At 31.0% G+C, this 19,636-nt stretch overlaps 1 protein-coding gene across 1 annotated transcript; it reads right to left on the bottom strand.

Annotated features, from left to right (window-relative positions):
- Nucleotides 1-2,376: 2,376 nt before the first annotated feature.
- On the bottom strand, nt 2,377-18,259 carry LOC134699832 (transient receptor potential cation channel subfamily M member 1-like). Its single transcript, XM_063561242.1, has 12 exons — nt 18,151-18,259; nt 15,313-15,441; nt 14,599-14,698; nt 13,793-14,018; nt 12,800-12,982; nt 11,308-11,448; nt 9,750-9,995; nt 7,963-8,136; nt 7,388-7,544; nt 6,198-6,385; nt 3,868-3,985; nt 2,377-3,339 (listed from the first exon to the last, which is right to left on the bottom strand). Exons 1-9 carry the CDS (start codon nt 18,257-18,259, stop codon nt 7,428-7,430), a joined length of 1,425 nt encoding a protein of 474 aa, XP_063417312.1. The 3' UTR covers nt 2,377-3,339; nt 3,868-3,985; nt 6,198-6,385; nt 7,388-7,427.
- Between the last annotated feature and the right edge of the window lie 1,377 nt (nt 18,260-19,636).

Below are 19,636 nucleotides of genomic sequence, written 5' to 3' on the forward strand. Positions count from 1 at the left end.
TCTGAAACCGATATTATCAAGATGCTTGATTTCTTGATTGACAGCATATTTGTTACGTTCGGAGGACGTGTTTTTCAACAGACTGTCGGCATCCCAATGGGAACAAAATGTGCCCCTCTACTTGCTGACTTGTTTCTTTATTATTATGAGGCTGACATCATGCAGGAACTTCTTAGGAAGAAAGATAAGAAGTTAGCAATATCCTTTAACTCTACTTTCCGCTTTATAGATGACGTTCTTTCACTAAACAAATCAAAATTTGGTGACTATGTGGATCGCATCTATCCCATCGAATTGGAGATAAAGGATACTACAGATACAGTTAAGTCGGCATCATATCTTAACTTTCATCTAGAAATTGACAATGAGGGTCGGTTGAAGACAAAACTTTACGACAAAAGAGATGAATTCAGCTTTCCAATTGTGAACTTTCCATTTCTAAGTAGCAACATTCCAGCAGCACCTGCATACGGGGTATATATCTCCCAATTGATACGATATTCCCGTGCTTGCATTTCCTATCATGATTTTCTTGATAGAGGGTTACTGCTTACATGGGAGGTATTAAACCAAGAGTTCCAAATGGTGAAGTTAAAATCATCCCTTCGTAAATTTTACGGACGCCATCACGAGTTGGTTGACCGTTATGGAATAACCGTTTCACAAATGATATCGGATATGTTCCTTACGTCGTAACTACAATCCCCTTCCCTTTCATGAATTTGACCTACAGAATTAGACTATTTACCTGATTTGTAATCACATAAGCAACACGACGGGTGCCGCATGTGGAGCAGGATCTGCTTACCCTTCCGGAACACCTGAGATCACCCCTAGTTTTTGGTGGGGTTCGTGTTGTTTATTCTTTAGTTTTCTATGTTGTGTCATGTGTACTATTGTTTTTCTGTTTGTCTTTTTCATTTTTTGCCATGGCGTTGTCAGTTTGTTTTAGATTTACGAGTTTGACTGTACCTTTGGTATCTTTCGTCCCTCTTTTAACACATTGTGGAAGAAAGAGAAGCGAAACTGAAAATGAGGTCTACCCTTTTAATAGTATAGCTAAATGGCTAGTAACGTCTCAACGAGCATATGTTCATAATTCTGCTCAATTCTCAAGAAGGACACATTTAAGATTCCGTGTTCTTTGTATAATAACGTATATTTCGCTTTTTCTTCTGAAATGTATCAGAATGAAACCCTTCAAAATAGATTATAAGATTAACATATAATTTGCATTACAGATTTGTTATTATTGATGTTGCATTAATGTACAAATGTAAAGGACGCTTTCTTTAGAATACAGTCACTATGTATGTGTAATATTTTTTTTTTACAAAACTGTCAAATATCAAATGTCTATGTCCATACGTACCGTGGATTGACATGTAAGACGTATATCTATTTTCATACGTTTCTGTTTTATTTTTCTCGAGTGACAATGTATACAAATGATACAACAATGCAAAGCAAACCTAGTACGTGAACAGTGCTGTGAGTTTTTTGAGATGTTTTAGACATTTTTATTTTTAACTGTTGAGTATCAGATACATATTATTACACTGTGTCTAAACCACTCCGGCTAAATTTTATCGGACTCGATGGTATCTAACATCTGGCACAGTGACGGAACATTAACACACAGAAGAAAGATAGGTTTCTCCTTGTTTTCTTATTTTTTGTTATGATATCGAAGAATATGTGATATGCATTATTTATACAACCGTTCTATATTAACGGAGAAATAAGTAAAAATGCATGTCAAAATGACGAATTGAGTGAACCTTGCCTCGAAATTGTTTAATTTCTCGTTAAATTGTTCACATTGTACGAAAAGAAAGGTACGGGAAGATAGAAACTGACATGGATATTGCAAAACTAGTCATTAAGAGCATCTCAATACTTGTATTTCTGTGTATGGAACGAAAGATGTGATATGAGTGCTGATGAGATAACTCTCCATCTAAGTCAGATTTGTAAAAAAAAAGTCAAACCGTTATAGGTTAAACAACACGGGTCTTGGCTAACAACGATCAGCAAGATATTAAAAGTCACCAAAAGACTAATGTTAAATCATGTAAACATGAATACCAATGTTCTAATCTATATAAAAAACGAGAAAAGAGAAACACTTATGATGAACCTATTCAGCAAACGACAACAACTGAAATATAGTTTGATAACAGCTATTGAGATCTTCCACGACTCACTAGTGCATATAAAGATGCATGAGAAAATTTCTAAAAATCACTGCAAACGATACCACTCAGAACAATCACAAACAAGTCATGAGTTTTAGTCATAACGCCTTTAATATGAAATGTGACAACTAAAATGTATAAAACTACGATAGTAGAAAATAAAACGCCAACTATATTCCACACCTAATGTTTACATTGATTGATAATGTTCTTGTATGCATATTTGAGAAAATGTATGGTAAAAATGTATATTTGCGTTATTGAAACTGGATGTCAGAAACTGAAAATGTTATTACAGATTTAGGCGTTAAAAGGGTAACGTCACTGTACCCAAATTGCATCGAGTACCCAAATTGCACCTATCTAGCACAAAAAGCAGAGGGAATCTAACAAGATTTCATAGTGCCTAAAAAAATTGTATGTTAATGATTTGATACTATGCACGTCTTTAAACATAGAAAAATAAATTTAGATATCAACAAATCTTCCGCATTATCTATAGATGAAGTGTTTACTGAAAAAAAAATGTACGTAACCTTTGCCGTACGACGTCATCAAAACTTCAGCGTTTTAAAATTATGAGATACAATATGTTACAAGCATTCATTTTCATACAGAAACATAGAGTAATAATCGACTTATTTCCAATTGTTCAAAATATTTGAAGAATTTAACAAAAACTCTGTTTTTCGACTGTTGACACTGCAATTTAGGTACTCCTTATTACAGAATCATTGATGGTTTGGAGGTCAGTTCAGACCATGATTTTCTATGATTCGATATGGATTCAAAATTTAATAGGTGAAAACATGTAGTTAATAATGATACATCTACAAGATAAACACAAAGTGTACGGAGCATATATTAACGAAGGTTAAAGAAACGGTCAACATTGGTGCAATTTTTGTTCCCTCACGGTAAATTTGATCGCTTTATAGGGACTTCCATTGGTACAAATATTTGGCCATGTGTTTTGGAATTAACATCAACTATCAATAGCTTCTGCTGTTTTTCTTTCAATTGGTTAATAGCCTGTAAAGTTTTGAACTGATTTTCCTGCATTGAATCCATTTCCGACGATAGTAAATCAAATTGCTCTTGTAAGTTGAGTTCTGTATCTTGTTCATAACTAGCTTCAAGCCTTAAAAAGAATAAACACATTATCATCTGAGATCATTCCTTTGTTTTAATGGGGCTCTTGTTGCTAGGTATTTTATCATGTTTTGTGATTTATATTATATTGTTTTTCCTTTCTTCGTCGTTTTCGTTTCCTGCCATCACATTTGTTTACAGACTGATTAAATTGAATTTTCTATTTGGTTTATATCCTGTATAAAGTTATAGACCTTTGGTATACATGTGTTATCCAAGAGTTTAACTTTAATCTGATAATTGAAGGAACACTTGTTCCTTGACTTTTTTGGTCTTACCAAAGTGATAATAAATAATTTGCATATGGAATAAATGTCTCCCTAACTTCAGTCAAGCTGTTAAAAGCGAACAGATGAAGGTCGAATCAATATGAAGACTTTGTCTTAAATTGGTTCTAATGTATATCAGAGAGAATCATTTATAAGATTAAACGGTTGTTATAACAAACATACATTTAACATGTTAAGAAGGATAAAAAAAAATAAACACTCAAGAACATAGAAAAATTGAGAAATACTCGTCTGTTTCGGCCTCCATTGTTTTGGCATGATATCGTCTCATCCGAGCTGGCAGATTGAAATATCTGTAAACTGCCTTCTCTTCTAATTTGTTTGACAAATCAGTTCGCTCCATCTCTGAAATTTAATATTGTTTATATCGACAGTTGATATCATTAAAATTGAGAATGTAAACGGGGAATGTGTCAAAGAGACAACAACCTGACCATAGAAAAAAACACCAACAGAAGGTCACCAACAGGTCTTCAATGTAGCGAGAAATTCAGGCACCCTAGGCGTCTTTCAGCTGGCCAGTAAACAAAAATATACAAATCTATAAAGATTAGACCGTTGGTTTTCCCGTTTGAATGGTTTTACACTAGTGATTTTGGGACCCTTTATAGCTTGATGTTTGGTGTGAGCCAAGGCTCCGTGTTGAAGACCGTACTTAAACCTATAATGGTTTGCTTTTTGAATTGTTATTTGGATGGAGAGTTGTCTCATTGGCACTCACATAACATCTTCCCATAGCTATTGAGTGATAATGAACGCCATACTAATTCAAATCGTACATTATATATTTGTTTGTATATGTAATTAATGTATATATAAAATTTTACGTAATATAAAGTTTATGATTTTAGCAAGGTATTGACAAAGAATAAACGAGTTTTCAGTTTGATTTTACAGCGCTATAAGCAGTAGGATTTCGTGTTTATGTATATATATGGCAAAATCAAAGACACTTTATTCCTATGATTTGTAGTTGTTATAAATACCTATTTGTTTGTATATGTAAATAATGTGTATCATTAAATTATACATAATATTAAGTTTAGGTTGTTAGTATGGTATTGACAAAGAATACACGAGTTTTCCGTTTGATTGCACAGCAGTAGGATTGTGTGTTTATGTATACATATGGCAAAATCAAAGACACTTTATTAATTTAATTTGTACCACGTGACCTTGGCCCTTGTGAGTGAATTACTTCCATTAGTTTAGGATCGAAAATATAAATCATATTAAATTTTCGAATAATCTAGTCTTTTTCCGTAATGGATCTTAAACTAATGTGACTTTGCAAACTTTCTTTGGCGGAAATTTACAAAAATGTTGTGTAATTTTAAAAGCAAATGCTAAAAATTTTACTTTTTTACAAAAAGGGAAGGTTGAAATCATCATTTTTTTAAAAGAATTTGGCCGAAAACTTAAGAAAGCAGGTTAATTAAAAGTTTTTTTTTTTTTTTTTTTTTTTTTTTTTTTGAAGTAATCATACTTTATTGATATTTTTACATTTGTTAGTGGATACATCAAATACCGGTACCTTATCCCGGCCTCGTTAACCGTTAGTAGTATATAATTATTTTGATTAGTATTTGTTAGTTTCTTATCTGTAATATATACATTCATAAATCATTGTAAATTATAATATATCCAACTAAAAACATTATCAATATAGAATTAGGTTAATTAAAAGTTAATTAAATTTTAAATTAAATGTACAAAGTGTTTCCCAATATGCGAACAAATCATGTTTAATATTTCGAAGATATTATGATTTCTGTTTTAAACCTTACTTTTCCACTATTTTATATAGCAATTATACAATTTTCCAACTAAAATTGCCGAAAAGTTTCTATTTTCTTTTGTATAAGATAAGAACCCTAAAAACATGTCCGATTGACCTATATGCGGACAAATTGTTGGATATGAAAATGCAAACCTAAATTTTTTTTTGAGGGGCATATATAGTTCTTATGTAATGGCTTTTGTCCTGATAATACAAAATTGACACTATGCAAATCAGCTAAGTACCCTAAATTTTGCAATATGATAAGACTGCAATAACGAAATAAAAAAAAATGTATGAGAATGATTGAGAGTAAGACAAGTATTCACTAGAGTGACACAGAAACGTTTGTTAGCAATAATAAGCAACCAAACAGCTTCCAAACCGGAGATATACTGATGACGTATAGTCGGCTTCGAAAGGCGCAGACATGCAAATCATCTTATGTTTACTAAGCTAAGCATTATATGTTTATCAATTTCTTTGCATTAAACGTTGAAAAACTATTTTGACTATACAGTTATTGTTATTACCAAACTAGTTAATACTTTTGCTGAACTTTTGTGAAATCAAACGTGTCATATATATTTACTTTTTATAAATTGTAACTTGGATGGATTGTTGTCTCATTGGCAATCATACCACATCTTCCTACATCTTTTTACTGTTAAACTGATTCTATTTATAGTCCTGATAAGCAACACCAACACACATGTTCATTTTAATCATAAACATAATAACTCATTTTTAAATCTATTTTATTTCAATTATACGTACGGAACAGGTTATGTCTATGTGTGATACCTCGACACTTAAAATATATACACTGAACCATGCTGACCATGTGACTTAAGATAATCAAAGGTGGTATCAGCATAGATTTATCATAATACTCCTGGACGAGGGAATATCTGTGAAACTTCCAGACCAGTTCGTTGTTGTTTTGAACTTTGGTGAATGTATTCCTAGGAATTAATGAAATCATATAATATATTTGATAAAATAATGATAACACTGTAAATAAAATGTTAAAACCACTTTAACGTTAAATCATTTTGAAATTTTAAGTTTAAATTAGTATTAAAAGTGAGCTAAAGTGTTGTTTTTACCAATTATTATTTTTGGAAATAGCCCATACAGTTCGATAATTGAATTAAAATAAAGACTATTTTAACCAATAATACAACATTATCAATAGATAACTAATTTGAATGTGAGGAACAGAAGACGTATAATTACAACTCACATAGTGAATTTAGGAAATGTTACTTCACTATATTTTATAAACACAAAATGGTCAGTTCTAATGTGCCAATATCTGACAACAATATAAAAATTATTAAAAGAGGTTAGTATGCTTTTATAATATTCAAATGTAATACACATGTAATTATTAGAAATTCTTTCGGGTTCTGCCTTATATTAACAGTTGTAAGATTTTCTCTAGGGGGGACCAAAGAAAATACAAGACATGTAGGACGAAATGGTCGATGAAATCTATCAAAGTCCTTTTCGATAAGTTACGCAGTTTAACATCTGAGATACTTTTGTGTAGACTGTAACATTTGATATCAATAGGTGTTACGTGTATGTTGCTATGAATCCTAATGCCTGCTTTTGTCACATATAGGTGTAACAATGACAGTTCTTTTTGAAGCAATTCAGGATAATCGTCAGTATTCTCTTAAATAAGCAGGGTTGACAATCTTCTTGAAGGTATCAATAGCTATCTTTTTGGGGTAAGCATTAAGGGTTGTAATCGAATACTGGTCAATAGCTGTTATTTATAATTTGTATTTCATTTTATCCTCAGATTGAAGCAAAGTGGTAAATACCAAAGAATTGATTCTCGTAAGTAAAGACATGTCAAGTGCACTAAGGTGAATTATTGCAGAGAAAATTTAAGCACTTGGGTTTGATTTCAAATGCAAATATATACAGGAAGAATTCTGAATTAGTATACTTACGAAAACATTGCAATGAGAATATTAACAAGAATTATGTGTGTTACCACCATGTAGATAGCCAACAATAAGGTGTTGATTTGATTAACCTCTGGGCATCTAGCAATATTCCCTTTAGAATAGATTGTAACATCATGCGAACAGGTGGACGGTTCTTTACCTATAAAATGCATTTCAAAAAGTAGTGTTTAGCGATTTAAAAAAAAGGTATCATAAAGTGGACTTAACTACAAAAAAAGTTATCATATTCGATGCTTTCAAATCGAAAATCGAGATTTTAATATTAACTTCTACCACAAATACTATTAAGTGCACTGAATACAAGTTAGTTACACTGTGGATAATAAGTTCAGTTAAATGAGTTTTTGAAGATTTATCTAACATAAAAACGTGTCTATTTAGGTACTTATATTTTAATTAATGTAAGGTAAATTTAGAATGAAGGAGTTATATTTTCTCGTATAATTAACTTGTAATTGACCAAAAAATAAAAACGAGAAAAGAATAACAATTTAACTCATGTCGTCATCGACATACTAAGCTTACTTATGTTATGAGTAATAATAACGAATACTTACCTTCGAATTCCGGTAAAACAGTTCTCCATACAACTGCCAATACGGCATGTATATGATTTCCTTGAACAGTTGAAATCCTACTTTAGAATTTGGATACATCGTTGCTTGATAAACGACACCAAAGCCAAAAACAAACACAGCAAATATCAATATAAAAAAGAGGATGTCGTACATCTAAAATGAAAGTAAGAACTGTAAAAATACAAATCAAACTGTGATGACAAGTATGAATTCTTAACAGCAAACTAATTCAGAAAAAAAATCCCAGAAAAACAGACATTCATATTAGTTTCAATGTAAAAACCCAAATATACTGAACTGCAAAGACAAAACAAAACGGAAATTCTCTAATCAAATATTAAACTCAAAAGCGCAAGCACATTACACGTAAGTTACTTTTTTCTGATTTTAATTCGTATCTGTCCGGAATTTCTTGGTTTAAATGTGTTCAACATTTACTTAAATTTGCTTTCCACTTGTGTTAAAACAGGATCAACTTAAAATGTATGCGAAATGCGTGCTACAAATGTAGGACTGAAATCTGTTTATGAGCCTTTGTTATGCCATTTGCCTAGGGAATTTCTGCTAATATAATTCCTCGGAGTTCGGTATTTTTGTTATTGCAATTATGTCTGTTATGAGTGTTTGTTTAAACTACAACTTAATCTCAGAAAAAAAGCATCAAGTATACATGCGATTTAAATACTAATTAAAACTTGTTATAGCATTTACCATCACAAAACAATCCATTTCTATCATATTTTAAAGAAAAAAAGTTTTAAATCTTGGTTTCACATTGTTCTTTTTCAAATTATGCTGCTCTTTGTCGCTTCAAATAATCATGGAAAATGTCCCTCTTTATAAGTTGATAACCATATCAATAATCTAACTGTTTTGACATGTTGTTGAAAGTGTTACAATTCGTACCATGTCTATATGCTTAGTCAAAATGTAAGAACTGTTATCTGTTTGTATTATCGGTATTATCTGTATTATAAAAATACATGATATTTTGGAAGTAAAGCAATGTTTAAGTTTCAATTCTGTGAATATAGGCAATGCAATTTCCCATTGTCACTTTTTTACCGGCTACAACAGTACCACTTGGACTACGAAATTTCGGAATTTTTTTTATCTATTAATATAATTAAAATCCCTGTATGTTTGTTACATTCATATGTCTAAAACTAACATATGTTTTAACGAAAAGTAGCATTATGTTGTTACTACTCATCATATAAACGAGTTGACAACTAGCTGCATTTCCTTTGTTTCGAGGTAAATAAAAGAATAATTATTCTTGAAATGAAATATCACTACACATTAAGGATGCATAGTGAATCAGTTGTATTTACCAATTACAAACTATAAAATAATAATCAAATATACCTATGTGTCATAAAGGGAGTAACATTTTTGGTGAAAAATCATTGTTCAATTTATCTGATGCATCATATCAAAATATTGGCAAAACTCTACTTTCTCAGAATATCCTACTTTCTAAATTTCTTCTACTATCTAAATACAATCTACCAGTATATATACTGTGGATTCATTAATATTCGTTTGATACCAATTTTCGTGGATTTCGTGGGTAAAGGGAAACAACGAATTTAAATATTCAACGAAATGCATATTTTCTAAAGGAATGCATGTGAATTTTGTCAAAACTAAGAATTTTAATATCCAAGAATATGCAAGTTTCCCTCTGTCCACGAAAATTGGTACCCACGAAAATAAATGAATCCACAGTATGTACAAACAAAAGTATGTCAATCTGAACTTACCATTCTGCCAATCATGATAACTTTCGGACCAATATGTCTTGAAGCAAGAAAAAACTGCATCCCGTTTACAATGAATAGTCCTAATGTTATTGCGTACATCATTCTAGTATGGTAGAATTTATCTGCTGACAAGATCAATCTTAGAAATACAGAAGTTAAAAACATACCATACATCACAATTTCATATAGGGTCCAAAAACTGAACCAGTTCATTAAGTTCCTTGACATTTGCTTTATAACGAAAGCCTGAAAATAAATTTATTATAATTAAATGTTGAACTAGACGTGGAATTTTCGTCGATTATACAGCACCTACTTGTAACGATCAACCAAAACACATTGCATTATTACGCGGGTCCAAACAAATATAACGCATTTCGTTATATCCATATATTATAGCATGGCGAGGCGAAATTAAAGAAGTCCTTCCATAATTGTATGTTGGTGCTGCAGTAAAAACGCACGTATTTAGTATTTCTTTTTTCGCTTTGTAAAATGGAATGTTGATATGCTAAAAAAATAAAACAATAAAAATAAGAAAATTCAAAACGGAAAGTCCTAGCTCAAATGCAAAATCAAATCTCAAACACATCAAACGAATGCATTACAACTATCATATTCCTCACTTATGTAGAAATTGTTGGATGAAACCTGGTTTTATAGCTTGCCTTAAACTTGTATAATAGATGCTTTACACTCCAATAAATTGATGACCATGTCTACACAAAACAAACTGATATAATAGAAAAATGTCATACATAGATCACAGCAGTCTGCATTGTGTTATAATCTTAAACACTATTTCAATTTGCAAAAATGTGTAAATAAAGTGAAACAGTAGTCTTTCTCTCATATCTACTGATATTTGATTAGTAACAGACAATTCATGTATTATAAGGATATATCAAAGGTATTAGGATTATGATTAGCTTAAACGGTGCGACCCTAACTTATGCTTTTCTTTTTTTAATTATTTATAATACTGTAAATTCAAAAATTTGTGCATGCATTTATTATTGCAGTTAAGTGATTTTAAACTGAAATTCGATTTTATTCGATGTATTATTTAGAACAGTACTGTTTAATTCCTAGAAAAAATAAAAATGCAAGTTTTAATTATTGCGATTATAACCCTGTGTCATGTTTAGCAATACTAAAAACATCGCAATAATTTCTAAATTTACAGTATAGTAATATGTAAATTCAAGACTATTTGATCGGAAAACCATGCAACATTAAACCAAACACAACCGATTGATTAATTAATTTGTATAAAACGCCACTTTTAGCACTATTTTGCTATTTCGTGGTTGTAATTTGTATTAGTGGATGATGGGAAACCGGATTTCCCGAGAAGAACCAGCTGCTTTCGGTATGAAACTCCGAGTCAATTAAGAATTGAGTCAAAAGCATCTGTTCAGTGAACTCATAGAATAAAAGACAACAGGCTAATGATACATTAGTTTGACTACTTAGACCACTCTGCCACCGAGATCCCTGATCGAAAAACACAAGCGCGTTCCACTATCAACAGTACATAGATTATCTAGTATATTACCTGTCTGATTTCTTCTATCATTAATGAACCTGCCATTGCATACACCATATATTCATAAATTGATGGACTTTTATCTGACATTGGGTGTAGATCCGTCAGTATAAATAGGCAAAAAATTACTATCATAACCATATATGCCACCTATTGCAAGAATAAACAGAAAATTTGTTAACTACAAATGAAGTCTATAATTGGCGTATCCGTTCAGCAGGAGCACTATTCATGCATGAAACGCACTTATTATGAAGAAAAGTCAGCAAACTTTATTATTTCATAGTTATATTACTGTAAAAAGTCGTTTATTCAAGGTTGATATTTTTGTATGTATTCGAACGTTTGTCACCACAACAATCAAAATTCGCCTTAAATGAATTGGTTATTGATGAGCTGAAGGGATAATTATGTGGGGGTCTTATTGTGCCTTTAGTTTAACAATTCAAAATAAGAAAAAGTGTTATACATGTAAATTATATATCACATGCAACGTTGGGTCAATGTATCATTTTAAAAGAAGTAACAATTATATAGTTTGCACATATTTTGTAACACCATTGGTTTCTTGTTTATATGTGCATTTCTTTTAAATGACCTTTCAAAAGTAAAATTACAAAAATACTGAACTACGAGGAAAATTCAAAACGGAAAACCCCTAATCAAATGGCAAAATCAAATGATAAAATACATCAAACGAATGGACAACAACTGTCAAACTCCTGGCTTGATATGTTCATACGAATGTTCATTTTTCGATTTGGAAATATTAGGAAAATATCCTATCGCATTATTCTTAGCAATAGCAAATATCGGAATAAATTATGAAAAGCCAACAAAAAATTAATTGTTGCAAACTGGAAAAGACCACAAAATCATTTCACTTTTATGTTATATGTTATGTTGTCATTGTAATGTTATATTTAACATTGCCTTTAAAGCGGGAGGTTTGGCATGCCACACAATCAGGTTCAAACCACCATTTTCTTTAAATGTCTTTTACCAAGTCAGTAATATGGGCATGGTTATATTCACGTGTGACGGTACTTTTCTTTTCCAAATTCATGTATTTGTTTTTTTTGTTATGTTTGGAATTCTTATCGGATTTTGTCTTGCTTAGTCCGTTTCTGTGTGTATTACATTTCAATGGTGTGTCTTTGTTCTCCTCTCATATTTAATGCATTTTCTCTCAGTTTTAGTGTGTTACCCCGATTTAGTTTTTTGTTAATCGATTTACAAGTTTTGAAAAGCGATATTTTACTGTGGCCTTTATTTATAATTCATTCAGATGTATTATCTTTTTATCAATGACCTATATGGCCAAAACAAAGGCTATGCTTGAAGGATATTTGTTGGATTTGCTAGAAAGTGTTCGTCTAGCATTAACTTATATTCAAGTCACCTTATTCTATTTTGTTTTTGTTTTGTAAATTAAAAACTTGATACACGTTCTATATAAATTTTGAACATTTAATAAATACAATAGTTTGAGTAGACTTACAAGATGGAAAACAAATTTGATCCTAGGTGAATTGTAAAAGTGATATATAAGCATCCAGTTGGGCCGTCTTTTATGCTGAAACGACCTGTCAAATGACTCTATTGATTCAACCTTATTATCATTTATCTGTACCATGTTTACAAAGCACATTATCAACATTGGCATAAAAGCAGCAGCTATTGCCTGTAAATACAAAACATACCATTTTTGCAATATCGATATTCAATACAACACAATTTTGTTAAAAAGCACAATTTAAAATTAACTGTTATCAATTAAATGAAAGACATGAATTAAATATCGACCACCACTTATACAGAATGATTAATTTCCGTAACATGCCCATTATATAATATTAAAAACAACTATAAGATAAACATAACAAATTAAAAATGACAAATGTTTAGTCTTAGAATTTAGAATTTACATTAACTTTTACTAGTTTCATCTTTTTGAGATGTTATTAATATTTTGATCTTAGATACCTAAAGTAATATATAACAGAAAAACTTTAATAGACGATCATGATAAACTCTCGGAGGCTTTCTGTGGACAATTTGTGTGTATAAAATCAATGAACAGAATAATTTAAGAGCTCATCAGATTTATTTTTGTTTTTACTTTTTCATAGGCAATTTACTTTTTAATTTTACGGAAGCCATCACGAGTGGATTGACCGTTATGGGATAACAGTTTCACAAGTGATATCGGATATGTTCCTTACGTCGTAACTACAATCACCTTCCCTTTCATGAATGTTACCTACTGAATAAGACTATTTACCTGATTTGTTATCACATAAGTAACGCGAGCACCTGAGATCAACCCTAGTTTTTGGTGGGGTTCGTGTTGTTTATTCTTTAGTTTTCTATGTTGTGTCATGTGTACTATTGTTTGTCTGTTTGTCGTTTTAATTTTTAGCCATGGCGTTGTCAGTTAGTTTCAGATTTATGAATTTGACTGTCCCTTTGGTACTTTTCGTCCCTCTTTTACCTTAACATTCGATATATAACTGAGCTTTTCGCCTTTCCAAATCTTATCCAGCCTTGTTTGACATGCTGCATGTCCCATAAACTTCATCAGTGTAAACTTTTCAGCTATTTCCAATATTGTGGTATAGTTATATCCTTCCACCTCTGTCATCAATAGTGTCCTAGCCCTGTTTTTATTCTTGCAATATATTTCTGTCATCACATTATATGCAAGGTCTTCATATTGCCTGAAAAGCATCTTCTTGAAACTTACAATAACAAGATCATACTTGCTCTAGAAAGGCAGTTTGCTTTCGTGTGGTACATACAAATAGCAAGGGATACTTATAAATGTCTATGAAGCCAAAAACAACAGCTACTAGTATTATCCACATCTGTTCTAAACAGGTTAATGTGGTTATCACCTTGTTCAAATGTTAAATTTTTAGCAATGTTTGCTGTTTCAAAATTTATATCATGTAGTTTAATTCGTTACCTAATTATTAGCTTATCCAATTGAGTTTCCTGTCAGAGAAAGTATATACATTCAGCAAATACATTAAATTATTTAAAGCCGAACTAAAATGGCTCTGTTTAATGTGTGTTTAGAGAGTGTGAAACGGTGATGGAGGAAGTCAAAAAGTTTAAATTATCGGCATTGATAAAACTTTCAACGCACGTTATTTATGTAATAAATTAGTATATATTATTGAGACATTTCATCTGTTATCAGATGGTAAGTTTCGTGTGATTTTGTGTTGCCTTTTAACTGATTAATATTTATCGTCTTTGTTCTTTATCAAATTACTCTTCATATTTAACGCTTACCTAGAACTTTCCCACAAATCTGTCCTTTGATCAACAAATGATTCCGAGCTGGACTTTTCAGCGAGCTCTTTGGCAAGGGAACTTGCATATAATGCAGAATCTATATGTGTTTTTCAAAAGAATTGTAAGTAGTTTACTTCATGTATTTGACATGATTTAATAATAAAGAATCATTAAGTCATGTAAACTATTATCACAATAATAACTAATAATACACGTTTGTGATTTTGATGTACTTTTCATACGCTAACAATTTACATTGTTAATATTTGTAGTATGCCATTTGTTCCTGAATTATACAATACAAAATGTGATTTTAGCGATTGAAGGATACATTTTCTAAGGTTGGATGTTTGTATTTTTGTTTGCCAAATTAAAGAAACAGTAGTGAACTCATTGCATATATCATAAAACCGAATAGAACCTAAAAGCAACACATTTTGATAAAAAAAAAAAATCTCAGAAAATTAAATGAACACAAGAACGAAGGAAACAACGGTAATAGTCTAATTTTCAGGGTTCATCAAACGACATCATACCAACACTAAAAGTATTCTTTTATAAAGGATCATTTATATAGGACTATTATTTCATATAAAGTTCTAAGACTGCAAAAGCATATAGTTTCGCCCTAAACGCGATACAGACCTTAAAGTACTGTGCAGTTACATTGAAATATAGTTCATACTTTTTATCATCAAATTAAAAACTTACATATATAATCATTGTTTTCTTTCTTCCAAAACAACATTGCCAAATTTCTTCGGTCCATTAAAACTGCCCATATGAATAAATGCTTGAAAACATCTCCCTCATATATGTTATGTGTTTCTTTTTTTAAACCTGCAATCACATTCATCAAAGAATTAAAAAAATGCTTGCAATGATATTTGTTCATAGACATGATAGAGTGGTTACAACTACGGAAGCAAAATCAGTGCTCTGAAACATTTCTTCTCCGATGATTTCTCCTTGAAAGTAGTCAAAAATCAAGAAGTTACACGAAATATTAATTTTTGGGTTTGTAATGTTCTATCGAATTTTAATGATGTTGTTTGGTAGTGGTTAATTTTCCGGTGAACCTGAGGTTAAAGAAAAAAAAAACCTTTGATCTGTGCTCAAAGCACAAAATCATGCTCGAAACATGAAATCCAGCGTTGTATTGGTCGATTTTGGAGTATCAGTACACAAAACTAGCTCGAAAGTCTTATTAGCACTTTAAAGGCATACGATACAGTAACCGGGAAGATAATGACGTTGCTAACGTAAAATGTAATTTTCGCTACGTCAAACTGTAACATATCGTGTAAAGACGCATTTTTCGATTGATTTTTATCATTCAAACTCATTTCATTTGAAAACGAGTTCATGGAACCCTATTTTTCAAAACACCAATTTGTTCTATTTTGCCATTTTTTGCAGAGAGATTATGTGACCCAAATTTTATAAAACTATAAATAGAGGATTTTTTTTAATTTTGATAAACATGCAGCAACAAAATATTACTTATTTTCCTCAATTCATGAACATTTGATAAATATGACTTATTTCTGAACAAAAAAATGCATAATTTAGGATACTTTTAAAATACGGAAATTACCGATTATTAAACCAAAAAAAAAATTGTTTTTATTTTTTTAAAACAAAAAAGTTATGTCTTTCTTTCGAAAAAGAAATTACGGTCACAAATCTGAATTTTTAGCACATATACAAAATTTCTTCTTCATTTTACTCAAAATGTAGCACATGAAGGTATATTTTTTATTACATATTTGAATTAATCAGGTAAAAAATAGCCTATATGCAAACTTTCAAGAACTTGTAAATACAGGATCGAAACTGTATCGTATTCCCTTAAGGCCTAATATCAACCAGTTTTGGTTGGTTTCAAGTTGGAAAGTCTTTGGTTTTCTATGTTGTGTACTATTATTTGTCTGGTTTTTTTTAAATCTTTTTTATGTTTAGCCATAGCGTTGTCAGTTTATTTTCGATATATGAGTTTGACTTTTCCTGGCAGTTAGTTTTCTCGTTCGAATTGTTTTACATTTGCCATTTTATTGTCTTTTATTAGCTGACTATTTGGTATGAACTTTGGTCATTGCTGAAGACCGTACGGTTATATTTAGTTGTTAACTTCTGTGTCATTTATTAATGAGTAGTCTCATTTGGAATCACACCACACCTTCTTTCTATATATATAAATAGTCAGGAATCTGATGGTCCACAGTTGTTATTTGTTGATGTAGGTCATGCATGTTTCTCGTTACTCGTTTTATTATACAGATTAGACCGTTGGTTTTAACGTTTGAATAGTTTTACACTAATTATATGTTGGGCCTTTTATAGCTTACTATTCTGTGGAAGCCAAGGCTTCGTGATGAAGAGCGTACCTTGACCTATAATGGTTTTCTTTTATAAATTGTGACTTGAAAGGAGAGTTGTCTTATTGGCCCTCGTACCATATCTTCCAGAATATATTGACCACGATCTGACTAGCTTTTACTCTCAATTTTTGAGTATGTGTGCTTAGAGACGAAACGGCGGTTACGAATGTTCAGATCAATAATATATTATATTATTAATTCGTATATTTTAACAAATTTGATTCGTTTAGGGATAGTCACATGTTAAACTATATTTTCGAAGGTAGAGAGAAAACGGCGGATAGCAAAAAGCATATTGACCGGCAAAAAGCATATCGCACGGTTATTTTTAGAATATCTAAAAACCGATATACTTTGTGACGTCATGTAATTAATTTCAGGATATTGTTTAACGTTTTGAAACACATAATATCTGTGATCGATTATTTGACGAAAAAAATCTTCAAATACATAAGATGTAAAAAAAAAAGTAAACGAAATAACAACTTACATGTTGTTATTGTCAAGGAGACAATGTAATATCTATAAAATTCCAACAAACCTTAATGACGATTTTGATACAAATATAATCGGAAATTAATAATATAACAAATATAGCCTTTGTATGAGGTCAATACAGGATATATCGACCTTAAGAAGAATATCGACCTCGGACTTCGTCCTCAGTCAATATACTTATTGCAGGTCAATATATCCTTGTATCGACCTCATACAAAGGCTATATTTGTATAATATACGCAATATTGATGGTCATGCAAAGATGATTAAATTGTCAGTAATATCTGGTTTGTGTGCCATTTTCATTCGCAATTGATACTACATTCGTGTTGTCTCGTGCAAACGGAAGGCAATTTGTCATATTGAAAAAGTCTGAAACAATTGATATTTTTTTTCACAATAATTAGACCGATACAGTTAGATGTTGTTGCAATCTGTAATAGACGACATGAGATGTATCGATATACTAAATTCCTATCTGTAAGCTGTTCATAAAACTTAAATTATTCGTTTAGTGTACACATGTCGATGGATAGTTATATAAAAAGGGAGATTTAGCATGATTGTCAATGAGACGACCGTCCACAAGAGACCAAAATAAAACAGAAATTAACAAAAAAAAAATCACCGTACGGCCTTCAACATTGAGCAAAGCCCATACCGCATATACCTTGTTTATCTTCATTTTCTTTAAAAGGTTTCCATTCTCCGCTGCCAAGTATTTTTTTCACAACTCCATTTACCCTTTTCACAATGTTTGTATCGTCTCGCTTAAACATCATTAAGAATTAAGTTTCATGAAAAATTAAATAATACAAACACTAAATGTCATCCTTAGTAGACTGCAAGACCCATGATCATTTATAGTAATACACAATATATAAGTTCAAACAATATGTCTAAACAATCTCTTAAATAATTGTTTCTGCATTGCATTATAACTCGATGTGAACATGCCTTAATATCATTACGTAACTAGTATTTAGCCGAATCATTGATAAGGTTTTTTTTGCTGTAAAATATAGCAACGTTGACATGGTTATGAAATCAAAGGACCTTGTATGTGGAATGATAACTCATAAACACTTGTAAAACAGATTTAACGACGATCACGATAATAACTTCTAATGAAGGACTTACATGGCTTGTGTTCATCTTCCAATCATATTATATTCTATCAAAACTACGATGATAGAATTGAAAAATATATGTTTTTACTTCAAGGTCGCCTTTCAATATAAAGCTCATTTATATAATATATCCTTTTGTCAAATATTCAGCTTTGAGAGTTCAAGGTGAACTTAAGTCAAGATTTGTTCTTCAGACGCAGGAACTGAATAAAGTGATGTCTTCAATTGTGTCTGTGTATTTATTCATCTTTTCTTATTTTTTTTATCGTATGCATGTACAAGAATGTTTAATGAGAATTTTTCGATTGAAGATTCTTTACAGTAACACATGCTTGTTTTATGTTGGTCAATACAAATAACACTTTTATATTCGATTGCAAAATGGTAATGCTTTGAAGTCCGATTATAATATAATGTAAAATGCCAAGTTAAAAAAGTGAAATCACAAAAATAATGAGATCCTTCGTAAATATTACGCAATCCCATTCCCTTTTTCATTCATGTGGCCTACCGAATACGACTATTTAGCTAATATGACATAATAGGAGCAATATGACGGGTGCTACATGTGGAACAACGTATACTTACCCTTCCGGAGCACTTGAGATAATCCCAAGTTTTTTGTGGGGTTCGTGTTTCTTAGTTCTTAGTATTCTACGTTGTGTCATGTATACTTTTATTTATTCAGTTTGAATTATAGATCTTTAATGTTATAACAATTACCTTTGAAATCCACTTTCCCGCATAACAATCGGTGCGCTAAAAAAGAAACTTCCAATAATGGAGGGTCACACTTTCATCTCCTGAAATTTAATTATTATGCCACGAGTCCATAAAACATAGTATCTGGACAAGATAACTGTCAGTGTATATAATTTGTATATATAGGTCGTAAATTTAACGAACCGTTTCCAAAAAAAGTTTAACTCTAGTGAAAGCATTTCGTATGGGAGTTTGTAATCAAATCATTTGTTAGCACATATAATCTAACAGTAATAGTTTGTAGTCATACGTTTTATATGTCGC

The sequence above is a fragment of the Mytilus trossulus genome, unplaced genomic scaffold, assembly GCF_036588685.1.
Source record: "Mytilus trossulus isolate FHL-02 unplaced genomic scaffold, PNRI_Mtr1.1.1.hap1 h1tg000085l___fragment_1__unscaffolded, whole genome shotgun sequence".
Classification (NCBI taxonomy): domain Eukaryota; kingdom Metazoa; phylum Mollusca; class Bivalvia; order Mytilida; family Mytilidae; genus Mytilus; species Mytilus trossulus.